This window comes from Pyrus communis, chromosome 9, assembly GCF_963583255.1.
Source record: "Pyrus communis chromosome 9, drPyrComm1.1, whole genome shotgun sequence".
NCBI lineage: Eukaryota > Viridiplantae > Streptophyta > Magnoliopsida > Rosales > Rosaceae > Pyrus > Pyrus communis.
Window position 1 is genome coordinate 26468626 of NC_084811.1, and position 24163 is coordinate 26492788.

The 24163-nt window shown below is 37.2% G+C and overlaps 7 protein-coding genes across 8 annotated transcripts; 4 read left to right on the plus strand and 3 right to left on the minus strand.

Annotated features, from left to right (window-relative positions):
• Positions 1-259: 259 nt before the first annotated feature.
• Positions 260-4366, plus strand: LOC137745617 (replication factor C subunit 3-like). The gene is made up of 11 exons (XM_068485594.1): positions 260-441; positions 557-667; positions 811-843; positions 1462-1630; positions 1738-1919; positions 2041-2177; positions 2314-2412; positions 3048-3117; positions 3259-3333; positions 3595-3640; positions 4061-4366. The coding sequence occupies exons 1-11, from the start codon at positions 358-360 to the stop codon at positions 4117-4119; spliced, it is 1065 nt and encodes a 354-aa protein (XP_068341695.1). The 5' UTR covers positions 260-357; the 3' UTR covers positions 4120-4366.
• Positions 4367-4873: 507 nt separating this feature from the next.
• On the minus strand, positions 4874-7673 carry LOC137745618 (DNA-directed RNA polymerases II, IV and V subunit 6A-like). The gene is made up of 6 exons (XM_068485596.1): positions 7550-7673; positions 7414-7447; positions 7141-7319; positions 6982-7033; positions 5333-5400; positions 4874-5151 (listed from the first exon to the last, which is right to left on the minus strand). The coding sequence occupies exons 1-6, from the start codon at positions 7582-7584 to the stop codon at positions 5082-5084; spliced, it is 438 nt and encodes a 145-aa protein (XP_068341697.1). The 5' UTR covers positions 7585-7673; the 3' UTR covers positions 4874-5081.
• Positions 7674-7792: 119 nt separating this feature from the next.
• On the plus strand, positions 7793-10369 carry LOC137745619 (uncharacterized protein At4g14342-like). The gene is made up of 4 exons (XM_068485597.1): positions 7793-7917; positions 8135-8220; positions 8569-8692; positions 9949-10369. Exons 1-4 carry the CDS (start codon positions 7912-7914, stop codon positions 9994-9996), a joined length of 264 nt encoding a protein of 87 aa, XP_068341698.1. The 5' UTR covers positions 7793-7911; the 3' UTR covers positions 9997-10369.
• Positions 10370-11383: 1014 nt separating this feature from the next.
• On the plus strand, positions 11384-14140 carry LOC137745811 (phosphatidylinositol N-acetylglucosaminyltransferase subunit C-like). Of its 2 annotated transcripts, none has more exons than XM_068485822.1 (3): positions 11384-11643; positions 12763-12862; positions 13010-14140. In XM_068485822.1, the coding sequence occupies exon 3, from the start codon at positions 13072-13074 to the stop codon at positions 13981-13983; it is 912 nt and encodes a 303-aa protein (XP_068341923.1). In that variant the 5' UTR covers positions 11384-11643; positions 12763-12862; positions 13010-13071; the 3' UTR covers positions 13984-14140. The 2 variants fall into 2 exon arrangements, with proteins under 2 accessions (XP_068341923.1, XP_068341924.1); XM_068485823.1 differs by having other exon boundaries at positions 12766-12862.
• Positions 14141-14714: 574 nt separating this feature from the next.
• On the plus strand, positions 14715-17417 carry LOC137745722 (uncharacterized). The gene is made up of 5 exons (XM_068485725.1): positions 14715-14837; positions 15050-15238; positions 15720-15790; positions 16742-16828; positions 16913-17417. Exons 2-5 carry the CDS (start codon positions 15106-15108, stop codon positions 17159-17161), a joined length of 540 nt encoding a protein of 179 aa, XP_068341826.1. The 5' UTR covers positions 14715-14837; positions 15050-15105; the 3' UTR covers positions 17162-17417.
• Positions 17418-19186: 1769 nt separating this feature from the next.
• Positions 19187-19987, minus strand: LOC137744604 (zinc finger BED domain-containing protein RICESLEEPER 1-like). Its single transcript, XM_068484378.1, has 2 exons — positions 19318-19987; positions 19187-19236 (listed from the first exon to the last, which is right to left on the minus strand). Exons 1-2 carry the CDS (start codon positions 19985-19987, stop codon positions 19187-19189), a joined length of 720 nt encoding a protein of 239 aa, XP_068340479.1.
• Positions 19988-20300: 313 nt separating this feature from the next.
• On the minus strand, positions 20301-20753 carry LOC137744605 (zinc finger BED domain-containing protein DAYSLEEPER-like). Its single transcript, XM_068484379.1, has one exon. The coding sequence runs from the start codon at positions 20751-20753 to the stop codon at positions 20301-20303; it is 453 nt and encodes a 150-aa protein (XP_068340480.1).
• Between the last annotated feature and the right edge of the window lie 3410 nt (positions 20754-24163).

Consider the following 24163-nt stretch of genomic DNA (forward strand, 5'->3'; position numbering starts at 1 on the left):
ATTTTTTTTCAAAAGTAATTTAAAAATATAATTTTTATTTATATAATAATTTAGAGACTAAATCACTGTTTATATTTTGATTTAATAAAAGAAGTTCTAACGCAACATTTTCAATCATTTTTATATTTTCCTGTTATTATTCACTACATAATTGTTTGTTTTTTTCATTAAAATTAATTTTTTTTTTTTTGAACTTTTCGTTAGATTTTTTTATAATTAAATTAAATGAGCCGCACCCCAACAAATCCAGCCGATTTACAGCCCTAAACGCACCAAGAGAGAGAGAACAAGTTCCCGCCACTTTTGGCGTCTCCTTCTTCTCTCAGTGAAGAGTGAAAGAAAAACAGTATTCTCAGGATGTTGTGGGTCGACAAGTACCGACCCAAAACCCTAGACCAGGCAATTGTCCACCAAGACGTCGCCCAAAACCTCAAGAAACTCGTAAAACCCTAACCCCCTTCCTCCTCCGATCATCTCTCTACTGCCTTCAACCCCCAATTTCTAGGGTTTTGTATTTTTTCTTTATCTAATTCGTTGGAATTTTCATTTCTAACAGGTCGCGGAGCAGGACTGCCCCCATTTGCTATTTTATGGCCCTTCTGGTTCCGGCAAGAAAACCCTAATCATCGCCCTTCTTCGTCAGATTTTCGGACCCAGTGCCGATAAGGTCTCCGATTATTTAACTCTCACACTTTTTAATGTTTTTTAAACTGTCTCCATGTGCATTTCCAGTTACCGAATTGTGGGTATTTGAGAAAATTCTCTCTTTTATGATGGATTTTGAGAAATTCTTGTGATTTTGGTTGGCAGGTGAAGGTGGAAAACAGGGCATGGAAAGTCGATGTAAGTGAATCGCCCGCTTTTTAATTTATATGATTGATCATTGATGCTGCTTCTGCAGAAACTATTGTTGATTTGTTATTTAGATTTATTTGCATTTTGCTTATTATTATCTATCCGTGTTTGGTTTTTCGAAAAAGGAACAAAGTCTTCGTCTTTAAAGGAAAAAAAAAAAGGTTCAAACCATCATCCATGTAATCGATGCTTTAGGAAATGCTTCTGATATCTCAGATTTGCCTATTCCTCTAATGTGTTGTTCCATTTGTGGCTTCACGAGCTTTTGTAGCATCTGTCACCTGAAAATCATAGGTTCTAGTTGAAACTTGATGAAAGGCTGAAGAACACTGACGTCTCCCATCTTAGCTCAGTATAGTGTATCAACCCAATTTATTTGTTTTTTTCATCTCGCTTTGTTTCAACATACTTTTGGGCATTCTGACTTTAAGTAACATTGTTTATGTTATATAATAGATCTAGAGTTTTTTTTTCAGATATCCTCCTTGTTCGATTTGATATTGTTGATGCATACCATGCATTTTAATTTTTAACTAAAACTTTCCACTTTTACTATGTTTAATTTGCATTTTATTTATCTGAAATTTTCGTATGGTTTATTTTCAGGCTGGGAGTAGAACGATTGATATAGAGCTGACTACATTATCGAGCACCAATCATATTGAACTGAACCCCAGTGATGCAGGGTTTCAAGACAGATATATTGTTCAAGAGATAATCAAAGAAATGGCTAAAAATAGACCCATTGACACAAAAGGGAAAAAAGGATATAAAGGTACCTTCTGATCATTAATGAATTTACACTTACCTAATAGGTAAGTAGTTGGGTATCCAATTGTTTAAGTATTATATACTAATACTATGTCCTGTTTTCAACGTCAGTCCTAGTGCTGAATGAAGTTGACAAACTTTCAAGGGAAGCGCAGCATTCACTTAGAAGAACTATGGAGAAATATAGTGCTTATTGCCGGCTAATACTATGCTGTAACAGTTCTTCAAGGGTTACTGAAGCAATCAGGTCTCGATGTCTTAATGTGCGAATAAATTCACCAACAGAAGATCAGGTTTGATTTTTCTGGCTTCCAACTAGTAGAACTGCTTGTGTGAAATTAACTATTGTCGAGTGTGTTGCCTTCCACCGTAATCTATCCTTAATTTAACGTATATCATTTTTTTGGGTGCCAGATTGTGAAGGTATTGGATTCCATCGGAAAGAAAGAAGGGCTGCAACTTCCTTCAGGATTTGTTGCTCGTATAGCTGAAAAATCCAATAGGAGCTTAAGGAGAGCTATATTGTCATTGGAAACTTGTCGTGTTCAACAGTTAAGTGCCATAGTTCTTATTGATCATCAGCTGCACCAAGCAGTTCTTTTCTGTCTTAGGCTAATGTGCTTCATGTAGCAATTGCACAGTTCCTGATACATAAGGTCTTTCTGTGTACCATTGATGTGGTTGCAGATATCCGTTTACAAGTAACCAGGCCATACCACCTATGGATTGGGAAGAATATGTGTCTGAAATTGCATCTGATATAATGAAGGAGCAAAGCCCTAAAAGGTTTGGTTTTTCTGCATGTTATCAAATTGGCATTTGTTGTGATATTTTTTTTTTCTCTGCAGTTCAGTTTAGAATCGTCCTTTTGTAGTTTAATTATCAAACCCAACCTAAGAAAAGCACAAAAGAAAAAATTGAATTCCACAGATGTATGTTACACATTAAACCCTTCTACAAGGTGGGAAGGTAAAAAAGGAATAGCTTAGTAGCTAAAAGATGACCATGCCATTCATGACAGCATTCATGGCTGCCATTTAGCATAAAACGGAATATGTATTTACGGGATCATGCCCTTCTCTTATCAAAAAGTCACTTTTTTGGATACTTATAATTGAATTCAGAATTAATTGGATTTGAATACATTTATCTTATTTGTCCTTATTATGCCATCTTCTCACTAATTGAGTTTAGTAATTGCATGACTAGCAACCTGCAGGCCCTTGTTCACCATAACGCAATCACATTACATGAAAAGAAAGATGATTGTAGAAGTTATTTTGTTGCATACAGTTATTGATGTCTAAAGTTTTTCTTTTCATTTTGCCTACACTATTCACGCTTGTAGAAGTAGGAAAGTTGATTCTCCATCTTCTAGTGTTTCTTGGTACCCTAATCAAAGATTGTTCTGTTGGTTTTAGGCTTTATCAAGTGCGGCAAAAGTTATATGAGCTGCTGCTTAATTGTATTCCTCCGGAGATCATCTTGAAGGTAGAATTTTCTTTCCCTATAATATTGTTTCATACAATTTTCTCCACATCTATTTGCTTTAGGCCTTTTCAAGTGCAGCAATAGTTGAATAAGCGACTTCAACTTCGGACGTTATCTTGAAGCTTATGTATTCTGTTTCAGAGACTTCTTTTTGAGTTATTGAAGAAGTTGGATGCGGAGTTGAAGCATGAGGTTTGTCATTGGGCTGCATATTATGTAAGTATATAATCGAGGTTATGTCAGAAGCCTTGATTTCTGACAGTAGTTCAATGTGGTTAGATTAGGCTTTATATGTTTTTCGTCATCTCTGTACTTGTAATCTCTTGTGCTGTTTATACATGATTAAGAATCATGAGCACACTGACCTCATTACATCGGGCCACAAGTCAAAGTTTGGGAATTGTGGAATAAAGTCAGGTTTTGGTTTCTCCAATTTTAATAGTATTTACATTGCAGATTTCTTTTTCTTTTTTACAGGAACATAGGATGCGTCTTGGGCAAAAAGCCATATTTCACCTTGAAGGTACTTTCGTCTCTCAAGATTCTGGTTGAGATAATGATAAGTAGAAATGAAGAATCATTACATATTAGTTCAATTGCTTGCTCTCGATTTATAAAGAATCTCATTTAGGGTTCTTGAAATCTCGTTAAGACTTTAATTTTTCTTTTTCTACCCATGATGCATGATGTTCTGTGTTGTGATCGTGTTTCATCTTATGTTACGTGTGATTTCATCAGAAAGTGTGAGGCGTGAGTTTTCAGATCCGTACTCATCCATCATGTACATGTTTTGCCTTTGGTAGCATGTATATTTAGCATCAGACCTCTATCACAGCACACATTTTTCGTATGGGTTGGGGGGCATGTGCTCATGAATATGACGACGAAGTGGCTTTCTAATCTCTAATGGGTTTTCGCTTTTCTCTCTTTTTTTTGTTTTCAGCGTTCGTGGCCAAGTTCATGAGCATTTATAAGGCATTCCTCATCGAAGCGTTTGGCTGAGCAGTAGACTGGCATAATGGCCTTAAACCAAACATTATGGCAACGAATTGTGTGCTGATGTTACTAGACATTATGAGATGTGTACTTGCAAACCGGCTTTGTAATGCAGTTGTATTTTCACTCCATTTCATTATTATTACTGTACTTCCTTTTTAAGTTCTAATTTTGTCGGAACTCTTTTAGTTTCTTCGTTCAAATGGAGGGCTAGAGTACATCAACGTATGATATATCGTTATTGAATTTAATGGTTGGATGTGCTTGTAAGAATTCCACGGAATTTAACGGGTGGATACAGGGTTTGGGGCACTTTATGTTTTCCCCCCGATATTATATGCGTTTGCTTGACTATGCAGAAACCTAGGTGATGTTTGTGGCAACATTCTTATGGAAAGCTATTTTAGAATCAACTTTCATCTGACCAATGTTTAAGCAACCAACTTTTCAAACATTTAGGGCTTAATTGGAAAAGTTTCTTCAGAAACCACTTCTGCTTTAAAGCGCTTATAGTAAAAGAACTTGAATTGCTTCCTTCCATAAAATACTTGAAGTGCGTTTTGAAACACGCGCTAACTTCTTTTGCAAAATATGGTCAGAAGTGCTTTTGATGATTGAAAATTACTTAGTTATTTTAAATGCGCTTCCAGACATGCCCTTAATAAACCTGTAAACATGTCAATGAACACGATGGATGAAGGCAGAATGTGTATCCCGAACTCAAGCAATCGGGTTGCCATGGTCAACACAAACATAAAGATAAAGCAATAGCCGCAATGAAAATAAGCACACTTGATGAACTACATTGCTGGGGTGTCTCAGCATTGTTTCAACATATTTACCAAAAAAGTTCTTTAAGTCCTCCAACATGTAAGTTCATAGGTCCAGTGCCAAAAGGGAGATCTTCCTAATACTTAGAGGCTAATATTGACATCGGAAACCATTCTCCATGCATAAACGAGATCTGATCAATCACCTCCCACCTGCCTCTTCCAGGAGTCTTCGACGATCAATTCATCTACGCCCCAGTCTTCGTAGCTGAAAATATTAAACCTCATTTAATGTTTTTCTTAAACCACCTACAAATCTTAAAATACAAGTTATGGAAAGTTTTGTGCCCGTGTGTGCAATCATGAACAAGCTTCTCAAAAAACTCGTAAACTGGTAGTTTGAACCAAGACCTCTCAAATCATAGGCAAAACTAAAACTAGAACCTCACCTTCCATCAGGCAGGTAGCGGCGTATGGTGAATGGTATCTTCCGCTCACGAAGCTCCTTCATAGCAATCTATGAAATTCAATATTCCAGAGATTTTTGTTAGCACACTAGAGTATAGCACAAGGGAACAATACCTGTTGTATCAATTAGATTACTTTGTGTACTCAGCCGCAATCACAACTGCGGTACATTGGAATAGATGATGATGACGCGCAATCACGGCAACTCAGAAACGGTAAGCCAAGGGTTCAAGCAATTCTTTAATGAGGTCTTGACTGAGCTCAAACTGGAAGTAGACAATATGTAATGTCGCCTAAATGGTTTAATTTAAACCATCATATTTGAACATTGGAGCAATGTCGACCCCATGTTAAATTTCTATGCAGTCAAATGGATTAACGATATGTGATTCATGCCGGCACTTTTTATAGCAACTTATTTGTTTCTGACTGTTTAAAACAACTAAAAAGTAGAAAATGAAGGGAACTTTTTCCCTCCCAACCCAACTGTAATAGCTAGACACTAAATTAAGGAATTCAACAAAGCGTATACTCCTCTCCAATTCTGAGTGGCATGGCTGGCTTAACATGTCATTGAGAACATTAACCAAAGAAGTCATTAATGTTATATTTAGTGCAGTGATATTCTTCTTCGCTGTTAATCCAGATAACTAGCAAATCTTACTTGGTTATAAGCTCTAATACCCTTATGGAGAAACAATCTCATTTCTCGTAAGAATGAGAAACATAAAAAATCTCTTTTCTCTCCCATGTAACCATTACTAACATCTAGCTATATGTATGCATCTGGAGCGGAGAGGCCCAACACACACCTAAACCATGCCTATATGTGTGTGTGTGTGTGTGCAAGGCAACTATATATACCACGTTCTTTAACCTCCCAGAAGAGTATAAACAAATGAACACAAGGGATGAACCACCAACTCCATTTGTCTGTTCACAGTTCATAGAGAGATGACACACACAAACCACAGTTGATTAAACTGAGAACCGAAAAGATATACTTTGTTCTTATGACATATACTGACATCACCGCTTTAGAGTCATCCTTTCCATTTTCTCCATCATTTCCTCCTCTTCCTTAATTAATTACCAAGAAACACCAGTTGCTGACATACATAATCAACAATCAGAAACCTATAGCCTTACCCACTCCCAAATATATCAAGATTGGTAATGCAGCACCTAATGTGACATTCATTGAATTGGGTAAGGATGAACATTATTCAAGAAACAAATATTCACGCTCATATTTTCAATAGCTACCAGAATTAAATATTTTTAATGCATTGCATCATTCGTGTTGCTGTTGCATATCTACATTGTACTACGAAGAATTAGATGCTACCAGGACAATTAAGCGCTCACGAAAACAGCATTTCTACCCCTATTTCCATTCTGCAACACTCTAGCTACCAAAAACTTTTGAAGAAATAGTCAATAAGGCGGTTGGTGAATGTTGTACATATAGCATGATCGACATTTTCATCTTTTGACGATATAATCTCACATTACAAGTTTTAGTCCTTAATTTACCTCAACTCAACGTGAAAGCAGCAAAATGACAAGATCGAAACAGAGGCTAATAGATTTACAAGTGATAAATATCTGTAGGGGAATGGAATCTTACCTCAAGCGGGTCAGTCTCGCCCTCCAATTCAACCATAACAGGGGCATTCATGCTGTTCATCCAACCCAAAGATTAAAATTTTGTCAGCGTCCATCGAAGCCAAAATCAAACAAATAAAAATTGTAGACAGATAACGTAAAGTTTGGAAATTTGAAATACCTAATCTGCAGAGCACGGGTACCCAAGATTCTAGCACGCTCATACTTGGTCATATATTTCGAGGTTTTCCGAGGCCGTTCCACCCCCTCTTGTTCTTCCTTCTCCTCGGCTTCGATGGGATCTCCTGCAACATCATCATCATTGTTCAAATTGTCAACATCCTCCTCCTCTGCCCCTTCCTGCCCATCATTCCAATTAAAACTCAGAAAAAGAAAAAAAAAACATTATATTTACCAACAAAAAGGGGAAAACTAAAAAAAGTAAGAACCTTACTTCAATTTCGGGCTCTGGAGGTTCATCCTGGTATCTGCAAAAAAATGAATAATAAATCAGTATACCTCACATACGCAATGACAGAAAATCTGAGGAGAGAGAGAGAGAGAGAGAGAGAGAGAGAGAGAGAGAGAACCCCATGTCAACGTCGTTGAAGTCGTCGTCCGCCATTGTTGATGGGTGAAGAAGTTCTGGTTTAGGGTTTAAGAACTTTCGAGAGAGAGCGTCTGGAATAATGTGGGAAGGGATTAGGGTTTGAAATAAGGTTTTTGAACGATCAGGTGTGGCAACGACCACCGTAAAGTTTCTAAAGTCCAATCACAGTATAACAACTGGCAATTTTTTTAATGAGCCGAGGGTTTAAACGGTTTTTAACACAGACCGCTTTCCTCAAAGCTTCTTCCGCAAGACGCCGTCGTTTTCCCCCTTATATCCTCAGGCAATCCATCTTCTTCTTCTATCTGAAACCCTAGCTGGCGCTTGTTCTCGTTCGCCATTATGCAGGTAACTACATATCAAATCGATATTATCGCCCTAATTAATCTCTCAAAACCCCAATTTTCTGTTTGTTTGCTGAGAAAATTGAGGAAGAAAATCAACATCCATCTCCCTCAAGCTGTCCTCTTGAGGATTCCAAATTCATAAACCCTAATTTTTTTCTTCGTTTACTTAAAGTTAGTAATTAGAGCATAGCTAATTGTTTTTATTTTGATTGGTTTAGGCCAGTGACAGGTTCAACATCAATTCCCAGCTTGAACACCTTCAAGCTAAGTACGTTGGAACCGGGCACGCCGACTTGAATCGATAGTGAGTAGTTAAATCTCTCTTCCTTTCAATTCTTGAAGAACGAAAATCAATTAGAACTCGTTTGGATGTATTTTTAAAATGATTGAAATTATTTTGGTGAAAATGTTTTTGAAATCAATTCTTAATAAAAATACAGGTAAATTTTGAAAAAGTACTAAGTGTTTCATGGAAGCACATAAATGGTGCTTCTTGCAGAAAGCACTTCAAGTGCTTTTGGAATCCAAAATCATTTTCTCTCGAAGCGCTTTCAGTCATTTTAAAATACATCCAAACGAGCTCTTAATCTTTTGCGTTTATAATTTTGCTTATGTGTTAGTTTTGAAATTATCTTGTCTTTGTAATGTGTAGTGAATGGGCGGTGAATATTCAGCGTGATAGCTACGCTTCATACGTTGGCCATTATCCGATTCTCGCATACTTTGCTCTTGCCGAGAATGAGTCCATTGGGAGAGAACGCTACAACTTTATGCAGGTTCTCTTTATTCCTTTGTTTTTGTGCTTATGTATGACTTTGAGGATAACTAATTTCGTTGGGTGTTTCGCTTTAGTTGGCTTTAGGAATTGTATTCTGGATATAGTCTCTTGCATTGTTGTGAGTGATTTCACATTTTCTTACTCGTTTGTACCTCGTAGTATTTCTTATCCATGTGTGTTAGCCCCGTTCGAACCTTAACTCATATACACAAAAAACTAATCATACAAGAACTAGAAATACTAATCAATTCATTTAACATCATGATTGTACAAAGACCTCAGTATATAAACTGAGTTTGCAAGCTGAAGCGCCTAACTAAAACCAATCTCTCATAAATTTACTAAAATAACCGTAGCTTCCTATCAATTTGTGTTTTGCGGTGGTGTATGTGATATTGACAAAGTATTGTACTTTTAAATGTTTTCTTGCCTTGGGTGTTGTACTTTTTCGCGGGTAAACAAAAGCGGCTCTTAGCCTTACCCTGTGTGGTATAAGATCTTGAGGGAAAAGAATGGTCGTAATAGTTTCTTTGGAGTGAGTTTTTTTATTTCATGGTTTGGCTAAAGCTATCTAATTCTTTGAGCAGTTTTGCGTTGAAGTAATCCCGTCTGCTTAGTGTTTTCTTTGATGGTACGTGCATCTTTTGTATCCAATCGTAGGAAGGATTGCCCTTATGGTATAAGGTTTAAGCGGCCAAACAGTTGTGTAGCCAGTTAGTTAAGCAAGCATGGATTAAGATTTTAATAATCTTGCTTATAGGTACTCTAAAAGCAGGATGGTGTTGAATTTAATAGGTTTCATCAACAATTCAGTCGTACATGCCTTTAAATTTCACGGGATGTAGGTTACGTATGAAATGTGGCTCTTGTGCGTAAAATGTGTAATTGTAAATTTATGTGACTAAGACTTAAGTGCTATGGGTTTGTGTGCGCACACAAACGCAGACACATGTTTTGATACTAATTATTTGTTAGGCTTCCTCGTGTTAGTTTCCAAATTCCGGTATAATTTTGGTTTCTTGTTAACATCACTTGGTCCAGTCACGTAGTCTATCATGTTACGTGCGCCTTTCGTATTTTTCCCTTTATTTGTACGCTTATCATCTGATGCGTAAGTTTGTTCAAGGTAATTTATGATGGCTGTCTATTAGGTATGATTTGGTCTTATAGAGAGATTGGATTACGCGAGTTGCAGTATTCGAGCACTAAATACGTGTTGTAATGAATTGGTTGGTTTTCTTTTTTGTTGTGCAGAAAATGCTTTTGCCTTGTGGTCCTCCCCCAGAAAGAGAAGACGATTGAGAACGTTATGAGGAGTGCATATTCTGTTTGCTGGAAGTAGCCATCATATCTCTCTTGTTGCCCTTATAAAAATGGTCACCGAGTTTGTATATCTAAATCATTTTGGTCATTCCGTAAAATTTGTCAATATTCTCATTAAGTGAAGGGGTTTGTTTGACAAAAATACATTCAAAAGGTGACCACATTTAACGTGATAATTTCACGAGGATATTGACAGATTTTTCACGAAAAATTCAAAATGATTTACGATGTACAAACTCATTGGTCTCTTTTAATTTTCATATCAGAGACTAAAATGAAGAGTTATTTCAATCTTACAATTGGATTGGATACAGTTTTATTCAAATAAATCGGTTCTGAAGCGATTATTTAACAGCCCTAGCTATTTCACCAAATGGGAAAGCTCAACTAACATCACCAAAAGAAGTCACAACTATGGATTATCACAACACATAAAAACCTATTTGAAATGAAGCAGACTTGGGCATAAGAAAGTAGGCTAGAGTAATGTGTTTCTCCTTCGACATTAAAGTCGAGTGTTTGATGTCTAAAATTTAGTTGGAACTTAACATAATTAACATGTATTGAAGTGGATCCCTTCAGATTATTGATTGTTGCAATTGAAATATTATAGCGGGAGTGACTACAATATTTGCACGTATTTAACACAATCATCATGTGATGGTAAGTATTATAGCTAAATTCTAACTGTATCAAGTTTTTCACGTAATTAACATGTGTGTGACATGTGCGGGTAAATATGTATGTGACATGTGCGGGTAAATAGTGAAAATTGATACAGAAAAAAAAAAACCATGTACATGCTTCAATTTTTAATTTTAAAAAAAATGACTGAATCATGTTATTATCCTTTAATTGCAATAATAACTAAATTTTGTTATAATTGGAGAGATTTTTCAACACGCGGAGAACATGACTCGGTATATCAAGGTGTTATAATATAATTGGTTGGAATTTAAAAAAATTTCAACCACTCATATTGGGAGGGGATCCTATCCGGGTCTCTTCCACCAAATCCTCATGATCTACAAATCTGGGCTCTTGAAATTTGATTCAACGATTAAAAATAGGAGGTTCCATTAAAAGTTATAATAATTTTAGCTGTTGTATAAAATTTTAAGAATCCTAATTGGTGAGTCGTGAGTATTTGATAGAAGGGATTTGGAAATGATCCATTCCCACTTATATTATGATACTGGATGTATCGAGCGACAAACTAAAAAGCTTTTTCAACAATTGAATTTGAAACTATAAGGATTGAAGTGAAACTTCGCTCAAACTACAAAGCTTAAAATCTTAATACTTGGGAAGTGTCCTAGAAATAAATCATAATACTTGGGCTGCAAAGTTAAATTTTAAGGCGCGCGTAGAGCGCGACTGAGAAAAGAAAAAAAGCCTGTCGACACGCGCCGTAGCGGACGGTTTTGCATTTTTCCATGCAGCTTTTCCTTCCATACGACGTCGTGTCGTCTTCTTCCCCTTTCCAAGTTCCAATTCCGCTCCAGAAATAAAGAACCCTAAATCCCCAAATTTCCCGAAACCCTAAAAACTTTTGCTCCAGCCAGATCCAACTTCAATTTCTACTTCTCATTCCGCTTTGGCATTCTTCCGAATAAGGTTCAGCTTGTAAGTCTGCTCGGTTCTTTAATTTATCTCTCTCCTTTATTTTTGCGTTTTTTGTTTATGCTTTTCCTCTCAGATGCAGTAAATACCTGAATCTGTTGATTTGAATCCAGAAAAATATAATTTTAGGAGAATTTTTCTTATTATTTTTGTGTGTGGTTCCTCTGGAAATAAGACAGCAATTGGGATAATGGTAGTAGTTGCTACAGGTTGCACTGCCTTTTTGGGCTTGTTAGGATTGGATTGGATTGGATTGGATTACTCGAAAAATTCAAGGTGTATCGAAGGTGGCGGTGAATGATTTTTCTTTTTGAGAGGGTTAGACATTAAGGATATTCCTTCTAATCCTACCATTTTAGAGGATTGGAATGGATAAGTTTTGTTAATGAGTAATCCTTCTTCTTTCTTCAAGATGGACACGATGTTGTTATTTCTTCCGTCAACGGACATTGATTATAGTGAGTTATCTAGTTCAATCCAATCCTAGACGCTAAACGAGTCCTTTTTGACACCCAAATAGTTAGTTGCTTTTTCAGTCTAATGGTTTTTATTTGAAAGTTTGAGGTTCGTTTAATTATTTATATGTTTTGTTTGTTCAATTCAAAACACGAACTTGTAAGTTGGAACTGTGTTGGAACTGTAATTTATTGTCTAGAGTAGATAAGTTGACATTATCAAAGAGAAATATACACTGTCGAGAGATTGCATGTCAGTGTTCCTTCCTAGGAGTTATTATTTATGATAGCACAAAGAAGAACTCCAAGGAAGGAAGCCCAGTTTGTGGAAGCGGGGGAGTAGATCTGTTGATCCTCTGTCTTCTGTCAATAAAACCCTATTTCTTCTCGATGTAAGCCTTTATTCCTTTTTCGACATATTGGGGGCTGCCCTTTTCTTTGCATATGATGATGTGATGTTTGCCTATTTGGTGGTTTATGTAATGAAAAGATTCTGATGTTTTGGCTTCAAGTGTGTTTACTTTTTAGCTTTTGTTTTGTGATCACTGCAAAGTTTTTGCCATTTTATTTCAAATAATTTTCAGCTGTCCTTCATCAGCTTGGTATTTAAAAAATCCCAATTTCAGTACTATGCCGTAATTTGTCTTCTGTTTCTTATGTTCCCCAGTAGATTCTGACACATGTTCGGATCAGCCAACTTCGCACTAACCCTGATAATGTGTGAGATTTTGGATGCATAACAATGGCTCCGAGTTTTCTTGTTTGAGGTATCTCTTTACTCACACCTACTCCTACATTTCCATATAATTCTTTGATATTAGCTATTTTCACCTCAGGAAATTAGGGGGATAAATGAATATCAGTCAGTGGTTGTATTTTGGTTTTCATTGTTTATGTTTCATGTAATTGGACAGGTCGAAACCAGTAGGGCAAAATACACTCTTGAGGGTGGGGTTTTGTGAATATTTGGATTGTAATGGATACCAACATGACTGAAAGGACATCTCCGACACAAACCAAATGGAGAAAAGTGGCTTATGGAGGGATGCAACCTGGGTTTGATGACAATCACACTGATGAATCATTTCTCGAAGAGATGGTCACAAATGCCAATGTGAGAAAAAGGGACATGCTAAAAGTGATGCAGGATTCAGTTTCCATCTCCCAATATCTGTGCATCGTAACTCTCACTGGTTTGGTTTGGATCTACACCCTCAGATCAACTCTGAATGAAAATTCGCTTTTGCTTCTTGATGTCACCCTTCTCGGGTTGGGGTTTCTCATACTCATTTTAACTCAAGAAATGTTTTCCCTCAATCTTCTTTTCCATTACATCCTCAATATTTCTTTTTTTACCACCGGCTTATATCTTCTAGCTCCTATTTATCAAACTCTTACAAGATCCATTAGCTCAGACTCTGTTTGGGCAGTAACCGTCTCACTTCTTGTGCTTCACCTTTTTCTCCATGACTACTTTGGGTCCACCATAAGAACTCTTGAGGCCCCAAACAATCCGACATTGACAAGTTGCATCTCTTTAAATGCTTCTGTTGTGGCCTCGGTTTTCATGGCTTCGCGCCTGCCTTCAAGTCTTCTTGTATTTGCGAACATGCTTTTCTCCCTGCAAGTTTTCCTTTTCGCTCCGTTGGTAACTTACTGCATCAGGAAGTATTCCTTCCGTCTGCACCTATGGTTTTCGTTTAGTCTGATGGTTGCAACCTTGGCTTTTGTTTACACGCTGCACTTGTTTCTTTTCGTGATGCTGTTAGGGTTGTTGGTTTTTGTAACTGTGGTCTGTCCGTATTGGCTGATACGGATGCAGGAGTACAAATTTGAGATTAACGGTCCGTGGGATGAGGCTAAGCTTTGTTTTGAGATTGTAGATTGAGATTTTGAGTGCCGTTACGACTGTTTGTTGTAATATATGTAATTTCCATGTAGAACATACAAATGCTGTGTAAACATTATCTTCTGTATCTCTTACCGTTAATCGTGTTTAGTGATGTTATACTTATCAACTTATGTCATTATAAATCGGTTTTTCTATGGTGCACAGTCGTTATATGCTTCAATCAGTAGATAGGTCTCGAGTTCAAATATCCTTCCCAACTCAACCAATCCCCAATTCTCATTAAGGAAGAAAAAGGTCATAATGTTTCTTTTCTTCTATTTTTCTTAAGTACCTACATGCACTCAACCTTTCCTCCTGCAGTCCACCGATCGATGCAAGCCCTTTTTCAACACAATCAAAAAGGCGCAGGGGAACAAGTGGGACGACGAGTGCGAGAAAGCGTTCTAGAACAATTATTTATCATCAATTTAAGCTTTGGATCAATTCCAACGGTCAAAATATGTGTTTTCTTCTTCTTTTTTTTCCTTGACAAACGGTAAGATAATTTACATTAAACTACAAAGACAAGATTTAAACACAGGACCTCAAAGTCAGTGTTAAAAGTCAATAAACATATGAATATGAAATGGGTTGCCCAGTTGAAATACCTAGCCCACCAAGCCCACCTAGCAGCCCAGCCCACAACCCATTCCTGTCCAATGTCCAGATCCAAAAAAAAAAAAAATAAATGTATAAATTAGAAAATTATAAGGGCATTTGGTTCGAATAAGTCGTCGAGTCCCGAACGCGAGCACGCAGCCTCCTCAGTCTTCAGCACTAAGTCCTCCCTGTAGCTCGAGCCGCCGCTCCACCGCCATTCTGCAGCACTCCTCCACCCAGCGCCGCCCTCTGTAAGTCCTTGCTCGTAATTTCACCTTCTTCTTCTTCTTGTTTAACTCTTCTGCCTCTTGTCTTCTCTGTTACAAGTAATTCTGTGAACGTATTCATCTTTCCTGTTTGATTTTTTTAGCAAATTAACTTTAATTATGTTTCTAACTTCTTATTATTTCTGAATTAGTGACTAAATTGTTACAAATTTCTGAATTAACCATAATTCTGGCAGGTTACTAGGGCTTTTGCAATACTTTGTTCCCAATTTGTTCCAACAAATAGGAAAAAATGCAGAAGAATAAGGGAAGACAAAGAGGAGGGGGACCATTTACGAGACGAACGGATAACAAGGAAGAAAACTCAGACACCCACTTCCAAAAAATGGACTTGAGGAACATTGCTAAAGAGATTGAGCTTTTGGGTATGTATATATAATCTGTCACTATTGTTTTTCGCATTCATACAGTTCCTTTTGTTGTAATAACCTAAGATTTTTCGGTGAAACAACATTTTTATAGAACCTATAAGCCCAATGAGTTCCTTCTACAAAGCGTATTGGTTTAGGGTGTTGTCGTACCGAATTTGTTAGGAAGATGATAGAATTGCTTGACATGCTCCATGGATAATGCCCGTGAAATGCTCATGTTTTCGTTTGATGCATCACATTGATGGGGCCTAGCTACTTAGATTATTTCAGTGGTCAAGTGAATCTTTTGTATTGTTCACTCAAAGTTTTGTTGTATGGTGAGACAAAAGTATCATTTCGTGGTGTGTGGATTTTACTTATATGTATAAGTAATGGGATTGGACAACGTCATGTGTTTGATGTATTTATCTGTACCTTTTCAGTTATGTTTATGCTAATTTTAGTCTGCCCTTCCACTTCAAATTACTGCATTCAGGTACTTCTAATATGACATGGAAGGAGAGAAAGGAGTTGGAAAATAGGAGGGTGGTTTCTCTAGGCGGAAAGGTATAGACCTATCCCTATATTTAATTTCAAAAGTATTAATCTATGAACTGTTTTGTTTTGATTTATGTTTTTGTTGTAATGGGAAAAGGATTTAGTTTTAGGAAAATAAATGGTGAGAGGAGTTCGTTAGTTCCTATTATTTCCACACTCCACAAGCCTTGTTGTCATGTATCCGTAGCCTGTTTGTGCCACGTTGATTTGGAAGTCTAAGGTACCCCATAAGGTACAAAATACTTGCTTGGATAAGCTTGTGGAGAAGTTTGTGCCTGTAACATTATCCAGAAGAAAGAGGCTTAGTGTTGGCTAATCACCTGCTCATAGGAAATATCACCTTTTGATTGCACTATGTGCAATGATCTGATTGATAGTATTGACGATATTTTTAGTCGCTGTGATCGCTTTGAGGCTTAGGTATAGGTTGTTCTGGAAAGCAAGGTCTGTTCAGGGCAAACAGAAAAGTGGAGGACAAATAAATTTTGTGGAACAGGGGAAAGTTTCTGGTTTTCTATAGGCTTCGAGTCCAATTAATTTAGGGACGTTCCATTGTTTTAGATTAGTGTGGATTGGAGGGCTGATGTAGCTTAAGTCAGCTGTTAGTTTTTGAGGTGTGTAGTCTGTAATGACGGTTTGGTTCTGTTAATGTATAAACGTGGTGGTTTTGATTGCATTTTCAGTGGGCTGCTCGCTTGGTGCAACGGACATTTGTTTTATTTATTACTTGAGTTGAATATGGTTTTTATGTTTCCTGTAAATGGGAATGAAATTTGCTTAAGTTTGCAAATAGTGCTAGTAGTCAGCTGAAAGCACACAGCTTATATAACTAAAGAGCAATAGGACATTGGTCTCCTTCAGCTGAGCACCGACTAGTACTACTTTTTTCAATATGGCCATGTATGCATTCATTTACAAGCTCTCCAAAAGTATTCATGAGTGCTTGCTTCCTTGAAACAGCCTCAAAAGAACCGGCGACTACCTCTAAGTGTAGCAAAACTGGTCATGAAGAATCAAAAGAAAAGGGAGCAAAAACTGCAGGAACAGGTGATTTTCTTCTTCCACTGCCCTTTTTAATTTGCAAATGGTAGTTTGGTCAACTTGAACTAACTCGATACTCAATCTGTATAGAACATGGTCCTTGGACGTTTTGGTGGGAATTCAAGTGGCAGTTCTAAGAGATCCACAGAGAGGAAGAGGCCCGAGAACAGGGGTTTGAAAGGAAGCGAAGGACACTTTAAAAACGGTGTACTTGATGTGAAGCATTTGCTACGTCCTACTTCATCTGGAGACAAATATGCTGGTCCGAGTATGTTCAGAGGGAAAACTAAGGGGAAGCGAAAGAACAACACAGGTAAGAAGATCGGCGGTATGGACTAGCATAATGACGGAAAATCATTTTAAACAAGAGCAGAAAGATTTTGCTTGTGTTGGTGGTGCTCCTATCGGCATTGGAACTCAAACAATACTAGTGTGATCCCATGTATCTTGGCAGCCACTAGCATTTAGCGACAACTCTTTTTCGGGTTTGTTATTTACTTCCTTTTAGTTCGAAATCTGTACCTCTCTTGACTGGACCGGATATAAACGTACACACTATGCAATTTTTATCTAACAGATGCGGTTTCCGTTTTCATGATTTCATCGGGCAATCAGATGCCCGATCATGGTTTCCTGGTATCGTTCGATCTTCATTGTCGTGCTCAAGAATTCATTCTGTAGAATACGTATGAGATGTGTATGTTTAAGTCAATTTACCTATGTAAACAAAATCTCGAGTGCTTTCTTTGCCGTTCAACTGTTTAACATTTGACAGAATTTGGAACAAATGCTAAAAGGTGAACGGTAAGCCCCAAATTTTTATTTTCAGAGTTCAAATCCCTAAATTAGAGGGGCAGAAAATGTTTATTTAGAAGTGCTACAAAATCTCAATTTTCTCATATCGGACCGTGAGGTTTTAAAATTGTTTCCATTTATGCATTTCATCTATTTAATCATATGATTCTTAATTTTTTATCTACTATTATCTAAAAATAATCAAGTTATTAATGACTAGACGAAACCAAGAAATAACCCCTCACGTGCGAAATTATAGAAGATCCCCTTTAAGATCAAACAATTCTATCGAATTGAGTATGATTGTATGTGCGATAGCATCTACTATACCATGAATATAAATTGCTGTTATGACATGTGAGACCCACTTTCAAGCTATGCAAAAGTCACACTTACACCAATCGGACCAAAATAAGTGATTGTTTTAGAATACAGACTATTAATTGAGATGTTGAAGCTCTATGATATCTACTTTTGGTCCATGTGGTGCTAATGTGCATTCCACAACTCATAAAATTGGACCCAAACCCAATTTAACGAAGGACTGCAAAGTCAACCTGATGGAAGGCATAGATTGATAAGATCTCAAGATTTTATGATGCAACGTGAAAAGATTAACACCCGTAACCAGTTTTAAAAACCACTTCAAACCTGAACGGTGTAAAATGAAGTGGTTCAAAAATAAATCATGACATAAGTGCAAATACTTTCAGAGGCGACCCGGTCTTGAAAACAATACAACACTGAGTGACACCCAAACACAAAATACAACATAAAGTACAAGATTTAAAAGGATAATTGTCCACCGGGCTAAATTGTCTATCCAGTCAGGTCAAGCTATCCGATTCCAAACTGAAAGTATTAGATTAAGTATAATTGTCCACTGGACTAAATCCCCCATCCCTTCCTCCAAGCTCCCCATTGTTGTGCGGAAGCGTCAACCAAGTGTGAGTGAAAATAAACCACAATAACTGACAAAAGATAAATGGAACAATACCAACAAGAACACCAAGATTTATACTGGTTCGGCAATGCCTACATCCAGTTTGGAGACGACGGAATATTCCACTATAATCAATGAGAACATACAATAGTGTTTATCACTCAATTTCCCAAAGACCCGAATAACCCAAGCTCACACACTTACAATAGGAAGAGAAAATCAAAAATACAAAGCAAGACAATTTGAGAAAATTCTTCTCTATGCCGAATGGCTTCTTGCTATTCTTCTTTCTTCCTTGTTATATTTGAGTTATGCCTACACCTCCTTTTATAGCCCAAGGCCTCTCATCAGTGGACAAGAATTAGGCATAAGTGCATCCATTTTTTATTTTCCATATGTAGCATGCCAACCATAAAAGTAGCCGAAAGCATTTGTTGCTTTTAGACTACTTTGTTTGAGCCAATAATCAACACCCATGATATCCAAGTTTCAACTGAAGTTCTTCAAAACTTCAACCTTCAAAGAGTTCTAATAACCAAACATGAAATCATCATACATTGTTAAACATCTGCTACGACTAAATTAACGAAACAAGATTAACGTAAACTTACCGAAACAAGACAGAATCAACCATCAACGTCCATCTGTTGAGTTGTTGGGGGTGGTCCGAAAAACTCTACACGAAAAGAATGGGAAATGTTTGAAGAAATCCATAAATTCAACTCGGGCCAAATTTACAAAGAATTTGAATTGTTACCTGACTCGAGTTCTTCGTAGAATTGTGTGTCCCGGATAAGTGTTTCATCATCATCTACCAAGACGGGAGAAGATGGTAGGGTTCGTAGCCAATCTTGCGAGCACATCAACGCCTGCGCAAACTTAGGAGTGTACGAGCTCCAATGCTTATTAAGAGCACGCCCTCCTGTGCCTGTGCTAAATGCAGACTCAGATGAAGCCATTGTAGATAATGGAATGGCAAACACGTCCCCTGCAATGCCCGACAAAATTCGATACCTTGTAGAGTGTACTTTCCACCAATGCAGCATGTCGAACTTGTCATTTGCTGGATCCTCGCAAGGGTCCAACAAATACTTATCCACCTCGTTTCTTGGAAGTAAACCTTTCTTTTCTTTGAACTCCAGAAACTTATTTATCCATTCATCGTGACACCGATCATCATCGTTAGAAGCTTCGGGGCAACCAGGGGTGGAATCCGATGCACTATAAACCTCGTAAAGACGAAACAACAGCTCTTTGAACCCTTTCACCATCTCTTCAACCGTGGAATCGTCATATATCTCACTAAAACAAAATGACACATAATCCAGCTTAAACCGCGGATCAAGCACAACTGAAACAATCAACAGCTTGTTGCTGTCAAGAGAGCCCCAATATTTGTCATATTTTCTCTTGATACTAGCCGCCATTTTTCCCAAAACTGAATCTTGATTTCGGCTCAATGTTGTCAACTTCGATTGAATTGAACACATGGTATCGAAATACACATTCGAAGTGACACACGAAGCGCTAAACTTCAAGGTCGCATCATAAAAGATCTTCAAAAGTATAACAAAAACCCGAACATTTTCCCAATCATCGACAGTAGGTGGCCCTTTCAATTTTACCCTACTGATCCAACCTCCAAGAAATAGCTAGCATAATCTTCATCATCTTCTTCTAGCTTCTCAAAAGCCCCTTGGAACTTTAAGGTGTCTCTCAACGTCATCTTCTTCTAGCTTCTCAAAAGCCCTTTGGATCATCCGAAACCATTAGACCTTCACACTCAATTTCTTCCTGCTCAATAAATGCTGTAAATTTCGATAATCCTTCGGGAAAAATCTTTACATATCTCACAGCATTGCGAATACTATCGATTGATTCATGCATATCTCTCAAGCTCTCGTTCACAATCGAATTCACAATACGTGTGTAGCACGGCATGTGTATAAATTCACCATCTAACAAATTCCCAGCCAAAATTTTCAACTTCGTTTTCATAAAGTTGATAGCCGCATCATTTGCACTCACATTATCAACAGAAACCGTCAACACTCTTTCTAAACCCCATTCAACTAAACACGCTGCGATGAGTTCTCCAACCTTCTCCTCATTCACATCACGTACAACGCGAAAGTTCAATATTTTCTTATGCAGCTCCCAGTTACCATCAATAAAATGGACCTTCAGAGCCATGTAGTTTATATAAAGCCATATTCGTGACAAACCAAAAAGTGAAATGATTGCTCTTTTTGAAAACATCATATAACAATAATTACACTACTATCGCCCTTTTGAAAACATCACATAACAACAATCACAGTACTGTTCTCAAGTCTTCCTCATTTAAAGCATGTGGGCATTCATTCTCACAATTTTACGACGGTTTTATTATTTTATTATTTTTATTAAATAGTAAACTTTAGAATTGGTCCCTAAGTTATCACCTAGTTTACAATTGGTTCTTGAACAAAAATTCATTACTTTTGGTTTCTTGAATTTAACAACACGTGCACCGTTGATTGCCTACCATTATTTATCGTAAAAATTATGTTAGTATGTTTTCAATATGTGTTGGGAGATCAAATCTAAATCAAGATGAAATTCCAAGAACCAAATCTAAACTATAGTGAAAGTTTACATATCAATTGTGGCTCCTATGTTCCGCGCCATAATCAAATTGATGAAAAACATTTCAGATTGACCAATAATGCACGTTTTGTTAAGTTCAGAATTCTAATCACAGTAATAACTAATAACCTTCTCTTGAACACAATATAACAACATTGAGACACACCCAGAAACAAGATACAACAGAAAGTACAAAGATTTAAGGATAATTGTTCCAAGTTCCCATGATCCATGATTCGATCTGAAGTATTCAGGTCAAGTTATCCAACTCCAAACTCACTCTCCACTGCCAATGCACACCAGAAATCTTTCACCACTTCCAAGCTCCCATGATCCATGATTGGATCTGAAGTTGAAAACTTCAGATCAACTAAACACGACTCAATAGAAACTGTCGACACTCTTTCTATGCCCCAATCAACTAAACACGGCTCAATGATTTCTCCAACTGTATCCTCATTATCATCAGGTACTTGGCAAAAGTTCAACATTTTCCTACGAAGCTTCCAATCACTATCAATAAAATGGACCTTCAGAGCCTTGTAGTCGATTTGTTGCATAGAAGTCCATGTTTTGGTGGTAAGGCAGACCCTCTGCGAATTTTCAATCAACAAGCTTTTCAGTTGCTTCTTCTGATCCAAATAAAGCTGGTATGCATCTCGAGTAGGTGCTACTGGAGATGGGACATCAAACTCAGGACGAAGTGATTTCATAAAAACTTGAGCCCCTTGTCTTTCTAAAAAGCTAAAGGGCAAATCGTCGATAATTATCATCTCAGTGCATGCTCTGATATATTCTGCTTCACTTAACGACCCTTCCAAAGAATTCTCACCAGAACAACTAGGAACTTGGCTAGTTTCAAGACTCGGGTTCTCTTTCCTTTCGTGCTCTAATCTATGCGGGTTATTTTCACAGTCATTTGTCAAATGATTCCATAAAATACTATCTCCGTGCTGCATAGTATCCACGCTGAATTCCTCCCTGCTGTAATTGCATTCATATCTAGGCTCGCTAAGGCCATCATTTTCAAGTTTAATGCAGTGATCCCATACCGTTGGTAGTGATCCAGGTTCTTTTCCCTTAACGCCCGCACTGAACGTAGGAACTGGTGGAAGCAGGTTAGGGAGTTTCAACTGAATTAGGATGAGGAGTTGAATCATTTGGTAGTGATCCAGGTTGTTTTTCTTTAACACCCGCACTGAATTTAGGAACTGGTGGAAGCAGGTTAGTTCGGGGAGTTTCAACAGAATTAGGATGAGGAGTTGAATCCTTGTCCATCTCAACCCTAAAAATCAAATTGAGCATGGACATATAAATCAGATTATTGTAGTGACAATCAACACAGCATCAAAAGTATCAAACAAATGTCACGAATAAACTAAAGGCATCAGAAATTCCAAGCAATCGGAGACCCATAAAACCAAAACTGGGAACTGAAAGTTTGAATACCTAATATTTTTAGTAAATCAGCTAAATACAACATACATTTGTCTGCCTAATGCACTTATGGAACTACCCCAATAGTTAGAGAAAAAAACACACACGCACAGAGTAGTATCCGAACTGCTAAGGCCTGATTTGGTATTGAGGTGATTCTGAAAAAAGTTGATATCAAAAAAAGTTGGGAGCTGTTTTTGTGTTTAGTAAACATTCAGCTTTAGCTTTGTTTCACAGTTTTGGGTGAAAAAAAAAGTCCAAAAACAAGAAGCTGCAAAACCTGATTTGAAAAACCGGCTTTTTTCATATTTGTTTTACATAAAAGTTTATCAAACACTATAATACTGCTTTTTTTTTTCAAAATCACTTTTACAAAAAAGTTTACCAGACACTCTGTTGCTTTATTTCACAGCTGCTTATTCTCACAGTACAGCAGAAACAGCTTTTTTTCAAAGCACAACAATACCAAACCCGTCCTAAGAGTCCCTTATTTTAGCTTACAAAAGGGGCACATTGTAACTGCAAAGTATCCACAACATAGTTCCCCGTTGTTAGAATCCCTACCTATATAACGGACTTAGTGATGCTGACCTTCGGGGGTTCTTCAACTATTCCTAATCTAAATAACAGAAAAAGAAGTTTACTCAGCTACAAATCTCAACACACACACACATATGTAGGCTTGTTAAATGACAATATGAACTACTCGCAACCGGCCTATGTCTATACAACAACAACAAAACCTTATTATTCCACTAAGTGGGGTCCGCAACGAGCCTATATCTATATGACAGAAATTTCCCAAGGCATTAATCTTGGGATCAATATACATGTCAATGATGTCATCACTATTTTCTGGTAATTTTCAACTTATATGCCACAGATGGACTTGCAATTCTAAGAAATGGAAAGCTGCAAATACCCATCACTCAGTTTACAGATTTATGGTTTATCACTCACACCCCTAACAAAAAAAATCAAACTAAAAATTAAAAATAAAAATTCTCCATTTGGGCATGTACAAAAATCATCAAACATGCTAGGTAACAAAAAATGAATTATGCTTTTCATTACACATAAATAAAGTTACAGTGAGTTGGGGCATTAAATCTTCCAAAGTTTCTAACTTTCAGATCTACATAAGTAGTGACGATAAAAATAATAATAATTATGGTAGCCGGTAGGCCCTGCATGGTGCCGGAGAAAGTTTCGAGCTTTTGAGCTGAGAGGACCAAAAGGGCGGGGAGAGCGGGGTTTCAGTCTGCTAAAGGGTTTAGCTTTTATCCACGCACCGATGCTTTTAATAACACGTGGTGTACCATTTGAAAAAAAATATTCTCTAAAATTATGCTCAAGAAATGTCAGTGAGCAGCAGATTCAAGATTTGAGCTTTGGGGTCTTAGTATTAAAGGTCCAAATATTTTTTCATAGAAACAGAACGCTAAGTGCATAAAAAAAAATTAAGTTTAATCAGCGAGACATTTCTTTGAACACTTAATGAGCTTGTTGTCATCAGTCGAACTAAATTGCACACATAT

What these genes read in the sequence shown, in the direction of transcription:
- LOC137745722 (XM_068485725.1), top strand. Translation starts at nt 15,106, where the DNA reads ATGCAGAAGAATAAGGGAAGACAAAGAGGAGGGGGACCATTTACGAGA. An exon ending in TAAAGAGATTGAGCTTTTGG is followed by an intron (nt 15,239 to 15,719) that starts GTATGTATATAT and finishes TACTGCATTCAG; the next exon opens with GTACTTCTAATATGACATGG. An exon ending in AGCAAAAACTGCAGGAACAG is followed by an intron (nt 16,829 to 16,912) that starts GTGATTTTCTTC and finishes CAATCTGTATAG; the next exon opens with AACATGGTCCTTGGACGTTT.
- LOC137744605 (XM_068484379.1), bottom strand. Translation starts at nt 20,753, where the DNA reads ATGGCTCTGAAGGTCCATTTTATTGATGGTAACTGGGAGCTGCATAAG.
- LOC137745617 (XM_068485594.1), top strand. Translation starts at nt 358, where the DNA reads ATGTTGTGGGTCGACAAGTACCGACCCAAAACCCTAGACCAGGCAATT. An exon ending in AGGGAAAAAAGGATATAAAG is followed by an intron (nt 1,631 to 1,737) that starts GTACCTTCTGAT and finishes TTTCAACGTCAG; the next exon opens with TCCTAGTGCTGAATGAAGTT. An exon ending in ATTCACCAACAGAAGATCAG is followed by an intron (nt 1,920 to 2,040) that starts GTTTGATTTTTC and finishes TTTGGGTGCCAG; the next exon opens with ATTGTGAAGGTATTGGATTC.
- LOC137744604 (XM_068484378.1), bottom strand. Translation starts at nt 19,987, where the DNA reads ATGGCGGCTAGTATCAAGAGAAAATATGACAAATATTGGGGCTCTCTT. An exon ending in CTACGAAGAACTCGAGTCAG is followed by an intron (nt 19,237 to 19,317) that starts GTAACAATTCAA and finishes CTTTTCGTGTAG; the next exon opens with AGTTTTTCGGACCACCCCCA.
- LOC137745811 (XM_068485822.1), top strand. Translation starts at nt 13,072, where the DNA reads ATGGATACCAACATGACTGAAAGGACATCTCCGACACAAACCAAATGG.
- LOC137745618 (XM_068485596.1), bottom strand. Translation starts at nt 7,584, where the DNA reads ATGGCGGACGACGACTTCAACGACGTTGACATGGG. An exon ending in TTCAACGACGTTGACATGGG is followed by an intron (nt 7,448 to 7,549) that starts GTTCTCTCTCTC and finishes ATTTTTTTGCAG; the next exon opens with ATACCAGGATGAACCTCCAG. An exon ending in CGCTACCTGCCTGATGGAAG is followed by an intron (nt 5,152 to 5,332) that starts GTGAGGTTCTAG and finishes TAATATTTTCAG; the next exon opens with CTACGAAGACTGGGGCGTAG.
- LOC137745619 (XM_068485597.1), top strand. An exon ending in CACGCCGACTTGAATCGATA is followed by an intron (nt 8,221 to 8,568) that starts GTGAGTAGTTAA and finishes TGTAATGTGTAG; the next exon opens with TGAATGGGCGGTGAATATTC. An exon ending in AACGCTACAACTTTATGCAG is followed by an intron (nt 8,693 to 9,948) that starts GTTCTCTTTATT and finishes TTTGTTGTGCAG; the next exon opens with AAAATGCTTTTGCCTTGTGG.